This window comes from Corythoichthys intestinalis, chromosome 15, assembly GCF_030265065.1.
Source record: "Corythoichthys intestinalis isolate RoL2023-P3 chromosome 15, ASM3026506v1, whole genome shotgun sequence".
Lineage (NCBI taxonomy): Eukaryota > Metazoa > Chordata > Actinopteri > Syngnathiformes > Syngnathidae > Corythoichthys > Corythoichthys intestinalis.
Window position 1 is genome coordinate 30,194,095 of NC_080409.1, and position 18,689 is coordinate 30,212,783.

General features: G+C 38.5%; 2 protein-coding genes across 8 annotated transcripts in view; one reads left to right on the plus strand and one right to left on the minus strand.

Annotated features, from left to right (window-relative positions):
• LOC130930982 (serine/threonine-protein kinase PAK 2-like) overlaps window positions 1-16,610 on the minus strand; it is a 29,256-nt gene extending 12,646 nt beyond the window's left edge. Inside the window, exons 1-10 of one of the 2 annotated variants that reach the window (XM_057859385.1) lie at window positions 16,340-16,610; window positions 13,864-14,199; window positions 13,662-13,765; window positions 4,487-4,680; window positions 4,247-4,353; window positions 3,049-3,196; window positions 2,959-2,975; window positions 2,785-2,883; window positions 2,009-2,132; window positions 1,206-1,269 (exon numbers count right to left, since the gene is read on the minus strand). In XM_057859385.1, the coding sequence (XP_057715368.1) occupies window positions 1,206-1,269; window positions 2,009-2,132; window positions 2,785-2,883; window positions 2,959-2,975; window positions 3,049-3,196; window positions 4,247-4,353; window positions 4,487-4,664 (737 nt within the window). In that variant the 5' untranslated portion in view covers window positions 4,665-4,680; window positions 13,662-13,765; window positions 13,864-14,199; window positions 16,340-16,610. Of the gene's footprint in view, window positions 1-1,205; window positions 1,270-2,008; window positions 2,133-2,784; window positions 2,893-2,958; window positions 2,976-3,048; window positions 3,197-4,246; window positions 4,354-4,486; window positions 4,681-13,661; window positions 13,766-13,863; window positions 14,200-16,339 lie in introns of both variants that reach the window. The other variant, XM_057859383.1, reaches the window with a different exon arrangement.
• Window positions 16,469-18,689, plus strand: part of hltf (helicase-like transcription factor) — a 32,770-nt gene continuing 30,549 nt past the window's right edge. For 2 of the 6 annotated variants that reach the window (XM_057859377.1, XM_057859382.1), the window contains exon 1: window positions 17,268-17,566. In XM_057859377.1, coding sequence (XP_057715360.1) covers window positions 17,360-17,566 — 207 coding nt within the window. In that variant the 5' untranslated portion in view covers window positions 17,268-17,359. The other 4 variants (XM_057859380.1, XM_057859381.1, XM_057859378.1 and 1 more) reach the window with 4 other exon arrangements.

The window sequence follows — 18,689 nt, forward strand, 5'->3', positions numbered from 1 at the left end:
GGAGAATCAAGCGGTGTTATCATACCAATGTTGCATTTCAATCAGCAGAGACAGAGGCTAACAAACCACACCTAGCGTTAGCAATGATCATGTAAACATACAGCATGTGTAGTCTAGAGTTTTCAAACGTAAGTGTTTCAAATTAAAAGAGCTTACAATTTATGAAAGACCTGACGGTAGAAAAACAGGAAACATTACGCAAAATAACACTAATGTAATGTTAAAAGTAGAAATGGATTGAACGAGGTTTCGTTGACACAGAAGTCAATACAGTTCCTTCGTCTACCACTACAATTTCCGGTGTACGTAATGGTCAATCTGCGCATGTCAAAATGATTTTTCTGACTGAAAACATGTAACATGTAAACAGTGTATTTGATCAAAATTTTAATCTGAATGTTTATTGAATTGAAGAATTTTTGTTTATGTAAACATCACCACTATCAGTTAAGTTAAAATATACACTGTATGTACTGTACTGGACTGTCTAAGGAAATTAGAATACACAATATTCTAATTTTTTGAGACAGTCCTGTGTATATATACAGGACTGTCTCAGGAAATTAGAATACACAATATTCTAATTTCCTGACTGTCTCAGGAAATTAGAATATTGTGTATTCTAATTTCCTGAGACAGTCCTGTGTCAGGAAATTAGAATATTGTGTATTCTAATTTCCTGAGACAGTCCTGTATATATACACAGGACTGTCTCAAAAAATTAGAATATTGTGTATTCTAATTTTCTGAGACAGTCCAGTAAGTGGAACCATGATTTAGTCGACCCTAATAAATTATACCATTTACAGACTTGTATTAACACTTTTAAAATTGGTTTAGCATCACAAACAAGAAAAAATGTACCCACTGCCTTTGACCCCCAGGACCCCTTGAGCCTCAGGCCCTGGTGCAACTGTACCACCAGCACCCCTCCAAACTCCGCCCCTGACTGAAGGCCTGATCGAAGTTCTAAACTTGGCTTCAAACTGTAATGTGACACATTAACATTGGTTTGAAATCCTCTTTTTGGAATTCTACCTGACGCTGGATACAACAATCCACAATTAAAACCCTAATCTTTAACCCTGACCACAATCTCGGCCGGTTTCAGAGTTATTGACGGTGATAGATGTCCCGTCATTTGGACTGGATTGGACGTCTCTCATCGTCAATGACAGCCAATGAATTAAAGGTCGTTTCCTCACCCTTGCCCGATCTTCTCATATCGAGTATATTTCTTCTTGGGATCTCCGATGCTTACAATTGTTCCTAAAAAGAGAACACAGACAAATGGAGTCAGTAGCCACGTTTACATGCTGACTTTTATTCATACCGATTCAAATAATTCCGAATGGAAATTTCAGATCAGCTGTTGACATGTCACTTCATCTATTCCGATCCAGCGTTTACATGTGTCTGCCTTTATTCCGAAAGGACGTTTGACAACTGCCGTCTGACATGCGCAGATTAATCAAAACAAAGCGTCACTTTGCAAAACATGGAGATCGATCGTCAGATCAGCTGCTGTTTTAACATTTCGAGTGGAAACAAAACTTCAGAATGACACGCCGTTCATTTAAAAAGTTGTGTGGGCTGGCGGAGGGATTCATGGATATAAACTTTCCGCCGGACTCCAATTAGGTGCGCTGTGCGTGTGCTTGGAAGCCATGTTGCAAGTGACATTACTTACGTCACCAAGTGACGTCACCACGTCAGTACGGAGCATGTGCAGAAAGAACGCAACCAGACACCATTCCGCTTCCCTGTTTACATCATGTAATTTTACTTCTAATCGGTTTGGGAAAAGGAATATTCCACCCCTGTGAAACGGAATGAAATTCCATTCGGTTTGGGCCTGTTCATTTTGAATGAGGTGTTTATATGGAACACATTTATTCGGTTTGAACATCTAAACCGATTGCAACTGGAATATTTGGCTCCATGTAAACGTGGCTACTGTGTCTGTTTTCTGCGTTGTGCGATTTCAAGCCCATGTGCGTGATCTTACTGAGCTTCTCCATGATCTCTTCGTCGGTCATCTTTCCTCCTTTCTTCTTCTGCCTGTCGGCAGTCTTAGAGGCGGCATCGCCTTCGGGAGGCGGGAGAGGGTCGATCACTGATCGTGTGTAAACCTGTGAGATGAGTGACGATGATTAAAAGAGCTCTTAAATAAGCAAAAGGGAGAGGGGTTCACCCATAAAATTATATTTAAAACAAATTTAAATAAAAAAAGGGGATAACAGTAAATAAATCTATTTATGTTTCATTTAAATCAAATCCAAAAAAAAGGAATTTTCCTTTTTGTCATTTTTTCATTTAAACAACTGAATAAAAATATACTGTTTTTTTAATTTTCATTTTAAAAAGGTAAATCAATAATAATTTAAAAACAATAAATGAATAAAAGTTAAAGACTTGTTTTCTGCCCATTTAAAAGAAGTTAAAATATTATACAATATTTTCAATCGTGTAGGTATGGGTTTTCCCATTGGCAGTGTATCAAATACTTGTTCTCCCCACTGTATAGTCTTATTAAAATGAACAAAAAACAGTATTCTACAAAAAGGCAAATAAATGTCAATCTTCTCTGAGGTATGCAGTATGTTTTTTTAAATTCTTTAATTCATTTTTTTTACAGAGGGAAAAAATGTATATATTTATTTATCTTTTATTTGGGCAAAAAACAAAGTCAGCGCACTTCCATGGGCAACACAAAATATGGTGGGCGGGATCTGGCTCTTGAGCCTTAAGATCGTTCTCCTCCTGTGTTTTAGAACAACTCACGGACTTAGTGTGCTCCGGCCTGGGAGCCACGATAGGTGGCGGCGTGTCGTCATCATCGTCGTCGTCGCCATCTTTGCCGCCCGACGTGGTGGTCGTGCCCTTCTTACCCTACAGAGGGCGAACAGTGAGGAAAAGAAGCGTGTATTTTCACCCGAATGGGGGGTAGCCACTCACCGATGACGAATCTTTATCTGCGTGAACGTAGGGAGGAGGCAAATGAATGAGATTTTTCAAACGTGGTGAGGAGAGGGCGAAGAGACTGACCTGTTGCTGAGAAGCTGAGATACTTCTGCTTTCCGCTGGTGGAGTCGTAGAACTTGAGGATGTCCAGGACCGCCTGGGGATTCTGCTTCTGTTCCGATTTGCTAATGTTAGAGGTTTGGAGGAGACGGGCCCATTGCTCCGGCATGCCCTGTGGAACATAGATTGGGCATGCCAGTCAACTTGAGTCACAAACCAAGTGTGAGTTGTGATCTGGTCACTAGTGGTGTAACGATACATCGGCTGGTCAAGAAATGGAACAAAAACATCGATCAACTTCGTCAACTTTCAATTATTCCAATTTGTTTATAAGAATGCTTTTCATTAAATGTTTACACGAAAAAATATGCAAAAAGCTACATAAAGGCTACTAAACTCGATTTGAACCAGGTTCACCTCAATGAAAGCACAATGCATAGTCAAGCTGTTGCCAGCATAAAACTTGACATTTTAAGTTCTGATTACTCAGAAATGTACCTTTTGCCCCTAAACTTGATGACTCAAGTTAGCAAAACTCATCAAATTAACCTGCTTAACTGTTTAGTCTGCTAGAATGCTATCCTTAGGCTTTCTATTCTCTTGTTGACCATTCAGTCGTCTTGTCAACGTGTACTAGCTAGTACAGCATTAGAAAGCTAGACATGATCAATTCTGGTTGTGATGTCACAACCAGAATTACTGAAAAATAATGGGTGTTCCCTAATGCATTGTTTTGGGTGGAATAAGTATGATTCATTCATTCATTCATTTTCCAAGCTGCTTATCCTGAACAGGGTCGCGGGGGTGCTGAAGTCTATTCCAGCTAACTACGGGCAGTAGGCAGGGTACACCCTGAATCGGTTGCCAGCCAATTGGAGGGCACAAGGATACGATCAACCGGAATAGGTATAAAATGTTAAGAAAATAGCTGGATTTGAGCGCCATATTTGTTTTCTACATGTAAAATTACATTAGTTCAGTCATATTTATTTTTTGACATGGTCATCACCATTTCATAGCACCTTTAAGTTAGCACAACTTTTTGGAAGTTTTTTTTAAACAGTGCAAAATTGCATTAAATCCATCAGAAACCCTTGAATCAAATTGAAATCCAATCGTGGCAGACTTTGTAATACCGGTAAATATCCCAAATACATCGAAATCAGATTGAATTGTCATGAAATTAGTGATTTAACTCCCTGCTTGTCATGCTGTTCCTTACAGTGAACTCTCCAGTGACGGCATCAAAGCCCACGTGGATGGTGTGTTCAAAATCCGACGGGGAGGAAATCTCCGGCCTGTCCTTGTCCCGGTCCTTCTTCCTACCTCCTGCAAGGCAATTCGGACACATCAACTATGTTCATGTGTTACTGAACACCCGGGATCATCGGTTTTGAGACATTTCACCATTCACTTAAATGAAAAAGTGTCTCAAAACTTTTGAGCAAGGGTGTCTCCACACCTTTCTCTGATGCAAACATGGAGATGATCTTGTTTCTGGACTTGCGCTCCTCCGGCACGGACGGAAGAGGCCGAGAGCTGTGATTGGTCGCCTGGGGGTCCTTGGCTCCGCCTCCTTGGCTACTCATCCTGACAGGGGGAGCGGGGGGCTTGTCCTCGCACAATCCGCTGTCGCACATCTACACACACTTGGACCTAAAGACAGAAACAAACATAATGGCTGCCATTGACAGTGATAGATGTCTAATCCAGGGGTCCCCAAACTACGGCCCGCGGCCGGATACGGCCTGCCTCCACATTTGTTCCGGCCCCCTGAACAAATTTTTTATTTTATTTTTTTTCAATAGGGTTTTTTTCCTGGCTTTTTTATGTGAAGAACCCAGAGAGGGTTATTTGGTTATTATCGATTTAATTAATAGTGTTATTATTATATTATAATATATTTTATTATACTATTATTTTTCTTTTCTTTTGTTCCGTGAAGAATCCAGAAAGGGTTATTTGATAGTGGCTTTCTGAAAAACAATATGTTTTTACATTTAGGCACTCCTGCAATCGTCACACCTTTTCTGTTACAAACTGACCCCCGCCCCTCATCAGAGAAGGGAAAAGTTATGTGGCCCTCACAGGAAAAAGTTTGGGGACCCCTGGTCTAATCCATTTAAACAGGGAAGGTTCATTCGCTGTTAGCCCTCTCAGTTAATGACAAACTCATTTAAATTCACAGCAGAAGGATGAAAATAGCCACATGATTAGATGTCTTTCACCTTCAAGGGCACTCAAAGAGTGAATAGACTAATTAGCTATTAATATGGCACTTTGAATTACCTTGTGTTGAATTGTGCTATACAAATAATTCTACCTTGCCTGATCATTTATCATATGAGACAATAACTATGCTGATAGTCGATTCATCGTTTAGAGACCTTGTTGACCTCAAAATTGTCCATATACTCTTTTTGTAAGCAACACAATTAGGGTTGTTCCGATCATGTTTTTTTGCTCCCGATCCGATCCTGATCGTTTTAGTTTGAGTATCTGCCGATCCCGATATTTCCCGATCCGATTGCTTTTTTTTTGTGCTCCCGATTCAATTCCAATCCTTCCCGATAATTTTTCCCGATCATATACATTTTGGCAAAGCATTAAGAAAAAAATAATAAAACTCGGACGAATATACAGTGCCTTGCAAAAGTATTCGGCCCCCTTGAACCTTGCAACCTTTCGCCACATTTCAGGCTTCAAACATAAAGATATAAAATTTTAATTTTTTGTCAAGAATCAACAACAAGTGGGACACAATCGTGAAGTGGAACAAAATTTATTGGATAATTTAAACTTTATTTTATTCTAAATAAAAAACTGAAAAGTGGGGCGTGCAATATTATTCGGCCTCTTTGCGTTAATACTTTGTAGCGCCACCTTTTGCTCCAATTACAGCTGCAAGTCGCTTGGGGTATGTTTCTATCAGTTTTGCACATCGAGAGACTGACATTCTTGCCCATTCTTCCTTGCAAAACAGCTCGAGCTCAGTGAGGTTGGATGGAGAGTGTTTGTGAACAGCAGTCTTCAGCTCTTTCAACACAGCGGTCTTCAGCTCTTTCCACAGATTCTCGATTGGATTCAGGTCTGGACTTTGACTTGGCCATTCTAACACCTGGATACGTTTATTTTTGAACCATTCCATTGTAGATTTGGCTTTATGTTTTGGATCATTGTCCTGTTGGAAGATAAATCTCCGTCCCAGTCTCAGGTCTTGTGCAGATACCAACAGGTTTTCTTCCAGAATGTTCCTGTATTTGGCTGCATCCATCTTCCCGTCAATTTTAACCGTGTTCCCTGTCCCTGCTGAAGAAAAGCAGGCCCAAACCATGATGCTGCCACCACCATGTTTGACAGTGGGGATGGTGTGTTCAGGGTAATGAGCTGTGTTGCTTTTACGCTAAACATATCGTTTTGCATTGTGGCCAAAAAGTTCAATTTTGGTTTCATCTGACCAGAGCACCTTCTTCCACATGTTTGGTGTGTCTCCCAGGTGGCTTGTGGCAAACTTTAAACGAGACTTTTTATGGATATCTTTGAGAAATGGCTTTCTTCTTGCCACTCTTCCATAAAGGCCAGATTTGTGCAGTGTACGACTGATTGTTGTCCTATGGACAGACTCTCCCACCTCAGCTGTAGATCTCTGCAGTTCATCCAGAGTGATCATGGGCCTCTTGGCTGCATCTCTGATCAGTTTTCTCCTTGTTTGAGAAGAAAGTTTGGAAGGACGGCCGGGTCTTGGTAGATTTGCATTGGTCTGATGCTCCTTCCATTTTAATATGATGGCTTGCACAGTGCTCCTTGAGATGTTTAAAGCTTGGGAAATCTTTTTGTATCCAAATCCGGCTTTAAACTTCTCCACAACAGTATCTCGGACCTGCCTGGTGTGTTCCTTGGTTTTCATAATGCTCTCTGCACTTTAAACAGAACCCTGAGACTATCACAGAGCAGGTGCATTTATACGGAGACTTGATTACCCACAGGTGGATTCTATTTATCATCATCGGTCATTTAGGACAACATTGGATCATTCAGAGATCCTCACTGAACTTCTGGAGTGAGTTTGCTGCACTGAAAGTAAAGGGGCCGAATAATATTGCACGCCCCACTTTTCAGTTTTTTATTTGTTAAAAAAGTTTAAATTATCCAATAAATGTTGTTCCACTTCACAATTGTGTCCCACTTGTTGTTGATTCTTGACAAAAAAATTAAATTTCATATCTTTATGTTTGAAGCCTGAAATGTGGCGAAAGGTTGCAAGATTCAAGGGGGCCGAATACTTTTGCAAGTCACTGTATACAGTCAACATACAGTACATAAGTACTGTATTTGTTTATTATGACATTAAATCCTCAAGATGGCATTTACATTATTAACATTCTTTCTGCGAGAGGGCTCCACCGATAGAAAGACTTGTGACTTTGTATATTGTGACTAAACATTGCCATCTAGTGTATTTGTTGAGCTTGCATTAAATGATACTGTGGCCATGCCCAAATGCATGATGGGAAGTGGAACCATGACTGTGCGTAGTGCTACCAATTGATATACCTTCTCTGCGTTGGGAAATAACATAAGGTGTTTAGAAAAAGATCAATTGTTACCTTGCTTCCCCACATTGCTTCCCATTATATTTCTAATCGTAGGGAGAGAGATTGTAAGGCTTTAGCCGATTAAAAAAAGGCTCCAAAGGCTGCCAAAATTCACTCTACTCATTTTACGCTGCTTTTTATCTCTCTATATAGGTAAAGCGGCGCCATTACAGATTGAGCGCGACAATGCATGAATGGGTCGTGCAGCGCATGCATTAATTGTGTTAAACATTTTAACGTGATACATTTTTTAAAAAATTAATTACCACCATTATTGGGATAAATCTGATAACCCTACCTTAAGCCTAAACTAAAGACTCTGGATGAGTGTAACATATTATGTCTGTAACGTTAAATACAATTAGAAAACGATTTAATTAAAAAAAAAATATATATATATATATATATATTTAAAAAAAGGCATGGCCGATATTTTTTTGCCGATTCCGATACTTTGAAAATGACGTGATCGGACCCGATCGATCGGCACATCTCTAAACACAATATAAGTATTTTCTCATTTTTGAAATTATTTTTATTGAAAAATCTAAATTCATGAAAAAAAAAAACGAAAAAGGAGGAGGCAGGAAATATTTGTTTTATCTTTTATAAATAAAATATTCTTTTCATTTTTAATTGTTTATTGATTTACAATTTTATCAAATAAAAAACTAAGGAAAGTTTTTTTATTCCAATTTTTTTTTGTTTGGATCGATTATTTATCATCTAAAACATTATGGAAAATGAGACCGTAACGAAAAAAATACAATTAAGCGATAGTTATGAGGTAGCTATCCGTGACTTTTTTTACAGATGCCAATTTTTTCATTGTGATGTAATTTGTTTAAAAGTTTAAAATATGCAAGTGCATAGTATTTTTTAAAGTCGTTTTTTTTTAACTAAATATTAGACATCAATTAATGATTCTAAGCTAAAAATGACAGACATTTTGAATAATAAACACGATTATTAACCTTTTTTATTGCTAGGTTGAAACAAAAGCAGTTGCGCGACGTCTGTAAACGGGGGTTTCCAGGGTAAAACGGACAAATTAAAAATAGTTTGGGGACTTAATGCGCCATGAATCTGCTATGGCAGCATATAGACATATTGTTCTATCAAACGCAACAGTTCTTTTGGCTTAAAATACAGCAGTTTATTTTGAGGAGGGGTGCAAGAGCAGAAACTGCTTTTTCAGCCTTGTCTGTGTTTTCCGCCATATTCACTTTTTTGTATTTTTTTATTTTTATCTAAAAATTTAATAAAGTGGGAAATGCAATTATTCTCAGATTTCTGTAGCATGTAACAATGCACATCAATTACTTTTGCGGGCCACAAAAATGATGTGCTGGCCTTGAGTTTGATATATTTAATAGTGCAATTACTTGGAGCTGGTCACAAAAAGCAATCATGCCATATCAACTTAAAAAACAAAAAAAAAAGAAATAACTAACTCTGCACTTCTTTGCGTCCGTGTCGTTCCGGCTGTCAATTAATCGCTGCACTGTCCAAAGTTTTGAATCATTGCAATCACAGTTAAACGTCGCTGCAACAGAACAAATTTAACAGCCAATCAAAATGTTATATTGCACCACATCATCTCTCACTACAAATCACAGTTGTAGGTACCAGGCTGTATTTAACAGTGTATAAACGCTACTCATAAAATAATTAGGATACTAGGTTTATGGGTGACATTTCAGGATGAAGTTGGAAATTACCACCTGCGATTATTATGAATCATAACTCTACAGAAAAATGATCAATGAGGCCATTAACAACTTTTTAATGTTGACGTAAATTTCATTGCATTAGTGCCGACTTAAAAAAAAAAAATCATACGTTATGCAACCCAGAATGACTAGAGAAGCTCTTCGTGTAGCTGCATGTCTTCAACCACAAAGAAAACCAACAAGAGAAGCACTTTCCTAAGGTGAAAATGCTTGTGACACCACAAACATGAACCCGGAAGTGATTTGTGATACAGTTTAAATAAGACACTAAAATGTGCAAAAGCCCGATTTCCCAAGTAGGTACTTCTTAACATCCCAACAATCCAATGCACACATACCACTACCCACCCTCCAGATATATTATTACCTAATCCTCAACACAAGCGATCAATCACTCACCTTCTGATGTCTCTCTTCTGTGTTTGAACAGAAGATCCCAAAGAACAGTGTTGGTCCCACAATCCTCTCTATTCACTGCGTCTATGTACCTTCTACTAACAGTCTTGTCTTGCGTCTCAAGCACCCTACCTGAACACCCTCTGCAGGGCAGGTCTGAGCTGGCTGTCTCATTCCATAGCAGCGTTGCACTCAACATGTGTATTCTTGCCTGGGCCTGGAAGGAATTACATAGCTCCAAGGCACATGCACCCACAATTAGTTTTTTTTCCCCAGCAGCTTTTGTAGTTCTAAGCCACAAGTGTCAAACTGCCGGCCCGGGGAGCCAAGTCCAACCGAACATATAATTTTGTATGACCTGCGAAAGTACCGTATTATCTGGACTATAAGTCACACTGTTTTACAGTTTGGTTGGACCTGAGATTTAATACTCACGTGCGATATATATACCGTATGTTTTTTTTTTCAGTCTGACAGCTGACAGCCTATGGTTTCGGGGGCTGCTGGCAGTTCAGCTTCACCTAGAACCTCGTTCTATGGTGTAAAGGGGGTCAGGTGGGCTGGGTGTAGAATGCAATTCTCAGGATGTGCCGTGCTTAATCAATGAGCTTAAGATGGCGGACACAGAACACGTGGCACTGGATTCCCCTCCTGTCCTTCACTAATAGAGTTAAAAGGAACCTCGGAGTTAGTAGGCTCTAATAAGTACAGGTACACGATAATTATTGGTCCGATAATAGGAATTATAACATTCATTCATTCATTCATTTTCCATGCCGCTTATTCCTCACGAGGGTCGCGGAGGTGCTGGAGCCTATCCCAGCTAACTTCGGGCAGTAGGCAGGGGACACCCTGAATTGGTTGCCAGCCAATTGCAGGGCAGGAATTATAACATCATACCAATAAATCAAATAACATTATTAATAGGACCGATAATACACGTATAACATTTTTGGCACGGTGTTGGCGGATTGGGATGTGGGCGTTTGGTTCCTCTACTGTTTTGCCAGTACAACGTATTAATGACTGTTTGTGGTTTGGGAAGAGGGAACAACAAGCATGGCGTCGGTTGTGTGGGATTTTTTGAATTGTCGGTGGGGAACGCTTCACTTGCAATTTGTAACAAATGCAAAGCCTACTGTATCTGAGTCTGACGATGATGAGTCACGTCAATGTGCGAATGCACGCAGCAAAGCAAAACGCCTGGACTCATTTATCCGTTCAATTGGCTGACATACTGGTTCATTGGTTCAAATGTGCATGTTTTCTGGAACAGCAAAAAAAAAAAAAAAAAAAAAAAAGCTTGTTGAATTGATGCAACATAAAAAGGGCAATGTAACATAAAATGGATCAAATTTTTAAGATCAACGAAAGAGTTGAGGAGGAGGCTTATTTATCAAATTTAGTTTCATTTGCTCTAATGGGGCGGTTCAGAACATCTTCGCTGTCAATGTGCACTTTGGACCTATATTTGTTCATTTATGTTAGGCTACTAATACCTATTCATTTCCTTATGATTTAAAAAAGTCAATGTTTGCGCGATCTACAAAATCGATTCCATTTCACTCTGCATAATATCAGTCATTTGTACTTATTTTTCTGAATGTATGTAACGTATATCTTTATTATTAAAAAAAAAATGTTTACATTAACTTCAATTTTGATATATATCCTATGTTCTTAACTAGTTAAAATTGAGATTTGGTATTTAGCATGTGAGGAAATGAGGGAAAATAAACATTTTAGGAGATGGAGGTTGGGGTTATTGCTGTTTTTGTTAACTTTTATTTTGCAAATCATTGAAAAAATACAATTTTGAATGAAACAGAAATAAATAAAATTCCTGGCTCCGTGGCAACCTTCACGTCGGGGAGTTCCGGCAAGAAATTCTAGCCACTTTCACCCATGGTCTTAACACACTTTTTGTTTCAGTTAAATTTATCAACATTTACCTGTAAGTATTTCTTTACTTGAATCCTAGCCTTGGCTTATGCAGAGTAATGTTACTTTTCTAGAGGCCTTATTTTTCTATCATTGAGTTATGAACCTTTACTATGGCAATTAGCTAATGTTTGCATTTTAAAGTGTTATCTTTACAAGTTATTGAGTGGCCTTTTGATTATTGATAGGCTTGCTGTCCCATAATTGCCAGGTTAAGTTGTTTAATGGACCAAGGCCACAAGTCTCCTCTCCTCTAGCACCAAATGTTTTTATCTGATGAAAAAGCACAATACAATACCTGTTGGGTTTATTTTTAGTTCAGTGCTCATTGTTTAGGGAACACCTCTTCAATGACATTGACTAATTGATTGTGATTGACTCAAATTATATTTATTTGAAAAAATAAATATTGGCACTTAAATATTTAAAGTTGCGACTGTTCTTGTCTTTGCTTTGTTCATTATAATAATGTTCATGTCATCATGAAAAATCTGGTTAGGTTCAAATCTATGTTGAATCCACCAATAGTTTTTTTTAACCCCCAGGGGTTCAAAAACTGAATTTACATTTAAAAATTATATGGTTTCTAATCGGTTATTGATATCGGTATCGGCTTTGAGGAGCAGTATCGGTTTCAAAAAATGGATATTGTGCACCCCTACTAATAAGCCACAGTTGTTCTATTTTACTGATATGTTATTAGAAACACATAAAACATTGCCATTGATTTAAAAATCTATAATATTTAGTACATGTTTTGACAGAGGGCGCCATGTTTTATGGACGCTTGGGGTGATGACGTAGATTGTCACTGTCACTCGACGAATACTACCAGGTTCCAACAATTCCTTTTACGCGGCGAGACGTCCAACACATGCGCTCATCGGTTAAATGCGGCGAGTACTTACTATTTGTGTTTTTATCGAGTCTTTTATTACCTTTTCATTGCCTTAAAATACTTTTTGCATGTTTCCCTCTCATACTTTTAAGCATTGTGTTTTCTTGTGGCTTTAAAGCAGATTGTTGATCCGTTGACCAAATTAATCACGTAGCATATTATAAACCACCCTTATTTATATCTACTACGTTTAAGTATTTTCTTAAGGCATCTTTAGTATGTAATGTCTGTAGTTATCTAAACGAAACAAGCTGAAAGCGCACGGTAGTACTTTGGGTGTCAAATTTGCCTCTTGTAAGACGTTTCGCCGGTGTAGCACAGTTTGGCAGAACACCGTTTTGTTTCTTCCTACTCTCGTCACGGCTCATCCAGTCTTTCCTGTACATTTTGCTTTTGCTGCTTGTTTTGTGAAATATCAAGAGTGCTGTCATGGAAATGAATGTTCCTCTCAGGTTTAAATTGAAAGGGTCGCACAGATTACATTTTTATGTCGCTGGTGTCATACTCTAAAAGCCCGGGAGTGTAACCATGTGACGTCACCGCCCCGCGACGTCAACAATGGCGACCTACAAGTTAAACATATTTTACAACTTTTATAAAAAGGAAAATATCAAGAGGGATTTCAATATCAAATTATTTTAACTCATAATAACATTTATCTTTTAAGAACTAAAAGTATGTCTATCCCTTTAAGATGGAAGGCATGCGGGGCAGAAAGGTGGCGATTAAATTAGCGTCGCAGACATCTTTGTGCGATTAATGCTAACAAACGTACATTCGCCCCCTACCAGTCAAAATGGATTGGACGTCTAGGGTCGTCAGTGGCACTGAAACATTAACAGCCACTCTTCCCACGTTTAATGAATTGAACATCTATCACATCAATGGTGTGCAATGACTTAAATACTATGGCGGAAAAAAATCTACTTTAGAATGTTACTTGGAGCTGTACCCAGTGTATATTTATTTTTATTAACATGGTATTCTTTAACTTTGATAAAAATTTTTTTTAAAAAAATAAAAATCCTGAGGCTAGGCGGTACGGTGGAAGAGTGGTTAGGACATCTGACTCACAGAGTGTACATGTTCTCCCAGTGCCTATGTTGATATTCCTGGTTTCCAGTTCAGGGTGTACCCTGCCTCCTCTCCCTTGTTAGCTGGGATAGGCTCCAGCAACCCTTTTGAGGATAAGTGGTTCAGAAGAGATGTATCATGAGACAAGAAACATATTAGCCTTTTTTTTTTAATTAAGTTTTTTAAATGACATTTTATCTACCTGTCTTGGGTTAAAATCCAAGTCCACAGTTGACACATTTTGCCTTTACCAAGTTTTCCATCCCAAGCCCCTACAATTACTTTACATACACAGGCAAGTCCTTTGACTATTTTTTTGACACAAAAACCCCAAGCTGTTTACAGGAAGTGGCCGGCAGAGTCTCTTTTGTTGAGCTTCTAAAAAGGGAAATGGTGTGGAGGACTTCCTGTAAGGAACGATGACGCCTGTGCGTTTGCATCCAATTCTGACTGGAAGACAAATACACCCACACGCGTCTTCACTCTGGTTGTGAGTCCGGTGTAAACAACACACTGCCAGGTCGGACACCTCAACATCCTGTAAGCAGAGTCAACACAACTATACTCCAGCTTCAGAGACATAAACTGACTGAATGAGAGATTTCAATAACTCAGACACTCCCGTTCCCCGACGAGTTGGCGCTGAAGCCTGAATGTCCCTTTATTACTCCAGTTCTTTCATCTTCAAAAACAAATAAAATACAAGTTGCAAACCACTTGTTTCTTTATTAAAGCCCACTGGGTGTGCATTAGTGACATTCACAGACCACAAGGTATGAATTTTACACTTCAGTCACCATAAATGAACCAAGCAGTCAGGCCTGTTGCAATAACAAATTTTAGTTAAATCAAGTACACCCATTCAAATGCAATGTATTAGGGCTGCAGCTATTGAATATTTTAGTAGTCGATTAATCAATGGACTAGTTAGTTCGAATAATCGAGTAATCGGATAAGGAACATGAAAAATTAAAATACCTGAGCTGAGCCTCAAAGGGTATGAAAAAAAAATAAAATAAAAAATGAAGATCAATATACAACAAAAGAACAATTGGCTAACTTACATAGAAAAAGTCCGCTAGCTTAAATGCTATAAAATGTCAGTTTTTTTTACAATGCTCTTAAAAATGGTTGAGACACATATTCCCACAAAAAATGGCTATAAATACCAATAAACTAAAATATGAATGCATTAAAAAACATTAGCTCAAACAAAAATTTAGCTTACATTGGTCTTAACAAAGAGTAGTTGGATTCAGCCATGTGAAAAGAGGCAGACTAGAAAGCTGTGTATCCACCCTAATCAATAAAACGAAATGCAAACACTTTTAAAATAAACCATTACAACGCCACTTTAATTAAACGAATACTCAAAGCAACAAAATTTAATTAGAATATTCTTTTCTAATCGAATACTCGAGTTAATCGATTAATCGTTGCAGCACTACAATGTATGTTTATGCTTGAATAAAACACAAGAGGCACATTTAAAAAAAAAAATACATACAGTATAGAAAAAACATACCATGTGTCATTTGAAAGCTAGTTTAATGCAGAATCTGAAATAGGTGAAAAAACATTTTTTCCATTGTCAATGAGAGCCCTTCGTAGTGTGTAGGCAGGCAGTAAACATAATGAAAACAAGTTTTAATAATTATTACAGCATTTTGATGACTAGGTATGTGGGGGTTTAGCCACATGTGGCTCTTTAGCGCTGCCCTAGTGGCTCCATGGAGCTTTTTCAAAAATGTTTGTAAATGGAAAAAGATGGGGGAGGGAAATATATTTTTAGCTTTAATATGGTTTCTGTAGGAGGAAAAACATGACACAAGCATTCTTCTACTTGATTAATATTGTAATATTGTGTACTCATTTAACATGGCTGAATCCAGTTGCTCCCTGTTAAGACCGACATAAGGTTAAGTTTTTGTTTGAGCTAATATTTTTTATGTGTTCGTAATTAGTTTATAGGTATGTTTAGCCGTTTTTGTTGAAAAATGTGTTTGAACAATTTATTAAGAGTGTTGTAAAACACACACACATATATATAGCATTTTATAGCATTTAAGCTAATGGACTTTTGCAGTGCAAGTTCGCTAATTGTTCTCTTGTTGTACTTAGATCCTCATTTATTTATTTATTTTTTATACCGTTTGAGGCTGAGCTCAGGTATTTTATTTTCAAGTGAAACTGCAATTCTGCATAGTTTGGAGAAACATTTGGGAATTTTATTTTGTATTTGCATTAAATGCTCTTTTGAAAGTACAATCTAAGCAAAACTATGTTTTACATCTCCTAAAACTGATTCTGCAATGCATCAAATGTTCCTAATTCAATTATTCAAACTAAGTAGTTGATAGATTAATCAACTACTAAAATAATCGTTAGCTGCAGCCCTATAAAAATCACTTCAGTTTTTGTGATACTAACCGTCCAACACCAATGACTGCAACCTTAAACGCGCTAACATAAACATTTAGTGACTGATTAAGATGGTATGGGTCTTTTCACTGTTTTGGCCTGTCTCAAGTTTGGTCTTGCATCAGTCTTTTACAGTCGATGGTCTAGACACCCAAAAGTTTGGGTCTAGTCTGGGTCTTGGGTTCTAACAAGTTTTGATCAGGGATAGAGTGCAACTATGCGATATGCAAACGAAATTATAGCCACGCGGAACTCACCGGTTAGCTGTCAACCACAAAAATTAACGGGATGCACTTGAGTCAAACTCCTCAGACTCCGCCCCTGGTTTCTTGGCCTCGAGTTACGGAAAAAACCCCGAAGAAAATTAAGTCAAATATCCGCTTTGCTTTGCTGAAAGTTTTAAAACCTTTAATTGAATTTCTCTGTCTCTGCGCTCTGCTTGGACCCGGAGGAGGAATCAGTTGCGTGGAAAGGAAGTGGAATTTCATGAACATTTTTACGTCGCGGCTTCCGTCGAAAAGTCGGAAGGGCGCGTAAACACACGGAACTCTGCCGCGTTCAAACGGCGTCGGAAAAGAGCAAATTTGTTCACGACAAAAAGGTGAAAATATTCGATTAAAATGCAATGAATCATTGAATGTCTTTCATAATGGCGTTTAAGGTTCTGCAATCTGTTGGTACTTAGCGCTAAATTTATTAAAAACGTGCGGTTGGAAGAAGTGTTTTTCTGTCCCGTGTAAACACACGGAACTCTGTTGCATTCAAACGACGTCGGAAAAGGGTAACACTTCGTGGCAAAAAGGTGAAAATATTCGATTAAAATGCAATAAGTCGTTCAATGTATGTCAGAACGCCGTTAAATGTTTTCAAAATAATATGGTATTTAGCGCTATACTGCTAAATTTATGAAACCCGTGCGTCTGGAAGGTTTAAAGTGACGTCGTGCACGCAAACGCAACCATAAAAGAGCCTCCGTCATTTTCTACGTCGTTGAGCCTTGAGGGGGGGAATAAAAGTCTGTTAGCTAGGGACGACACTAAAGTTGGAAAGGCGTTCATGACAAATACGCCGAATACTTAATCAGAGTGGCTGTGAAACAAGGCCGCGTATCAAACCGGCGTGCTAAGCTATTGCGCTAAACCGCCAAACGCGAAATAACGCAACGGTAATAATAGTTAGGTTAGTTCGGACTTCGACAGTTTGTCTCTCCTCTCTGAGCTGGCAGTCCCCTCGCCTTTCTTTCTTCCTGCCATATTGTCTGATTTATATTTGTAAACATGTGTGCAGGTAGAATGGATTTCCGTAGGAGCTGGTTCAAGTGGGACAGGCATAACGAGGCGGACCTCTTCACCGACCGAATGGACCAGAACAACAGCCTCTCCCAGGCCATCCTTTCCGCCGCCCCCGAGGAGCTGGACGCCACCAACGTGCTGTTGGGCCAGATTCAGGGCACCGTTGTTGGCCTCAGATATTACAGCGGGGTGGTGAGCATCACAGGCAACACATTGACCAACTGTTCAATAGATATTTCCATTCAAGAACGATGTTGCAAAATATAAACTGAAACAATTACAATGCTTGAAATTAGAGTTGTCCGATAATGACTGTTTAACCAATATTCTGATATTGTTCAACTGAAAAAAATCCAGTACCGAAATCAAACCTATACCAATATATAGCCCCTTTCACACACGTCGAAACACCTTTTAAAGACTCATTTGCACCTTTCACAAACAACAAAAAACTATCATGATTTGTTTGTACACTCGGCACTCATTTTGTATATCTACTAACGTACCGATAGTTTAGTAATATAAAAAGCCACTAAGGATATATAAGGATTAAGGGTGTAACGGTACATGTATTTGTATTGAACCGTTTCGGTACGTGGTGCTCGGTTCGGAACAGAGGCTTACCGAACGAGTTTCTGACATAATGTAACCCTTACTTTTCGAGGCTGTGAGTTGATCAGGTTACAGTCTCTTTGTGTAGATTATATTTACTCCTATCTTCTCTACTATAATGTGGACCAACACGGTAGGACAGTATAACCCAGAACCGTCAAAGGCGCGACACGCAGAACGCAGTGAAACGCAGGCGTTAAAGTCAATCAGCCAACCAGTCGCAGTGCAGCAGTTTATTAAATGACTTGAGACGCGACCCTCCTGCGTCAATACTACTACCGGTAGCTAGGATTGGGCAGACCGGAAGTCACTCGTGTAAAAAATACGGTGGATCCGGTTGATTTTCAAACTAATATGCAATCGTAACCCACTTTTTGAGTCCCATCAGATCTCTTGAGTGGTACATCGGGGCACAGTTGACTTGTCTTTGTGGATTTACTGCTGTCTTCTAAGCTATAATAATAACCAACACGGCTCCGTGTTCAATACAAAACCTTCCTACCACAACAAAACAAGTAGGAACTAATATTCACCTAGGAACTAAAGTTATACAACATAAAATATACAATATAAATGAATAATATACATTTGTAAAAAAAATAAAATAAACACATAATATAATAAATAATAGCCCATTTAAATAAAATAAATTGAAATGAGCTAAAACACCTGTAATTGAATAATAAGAATAATACACAAATCC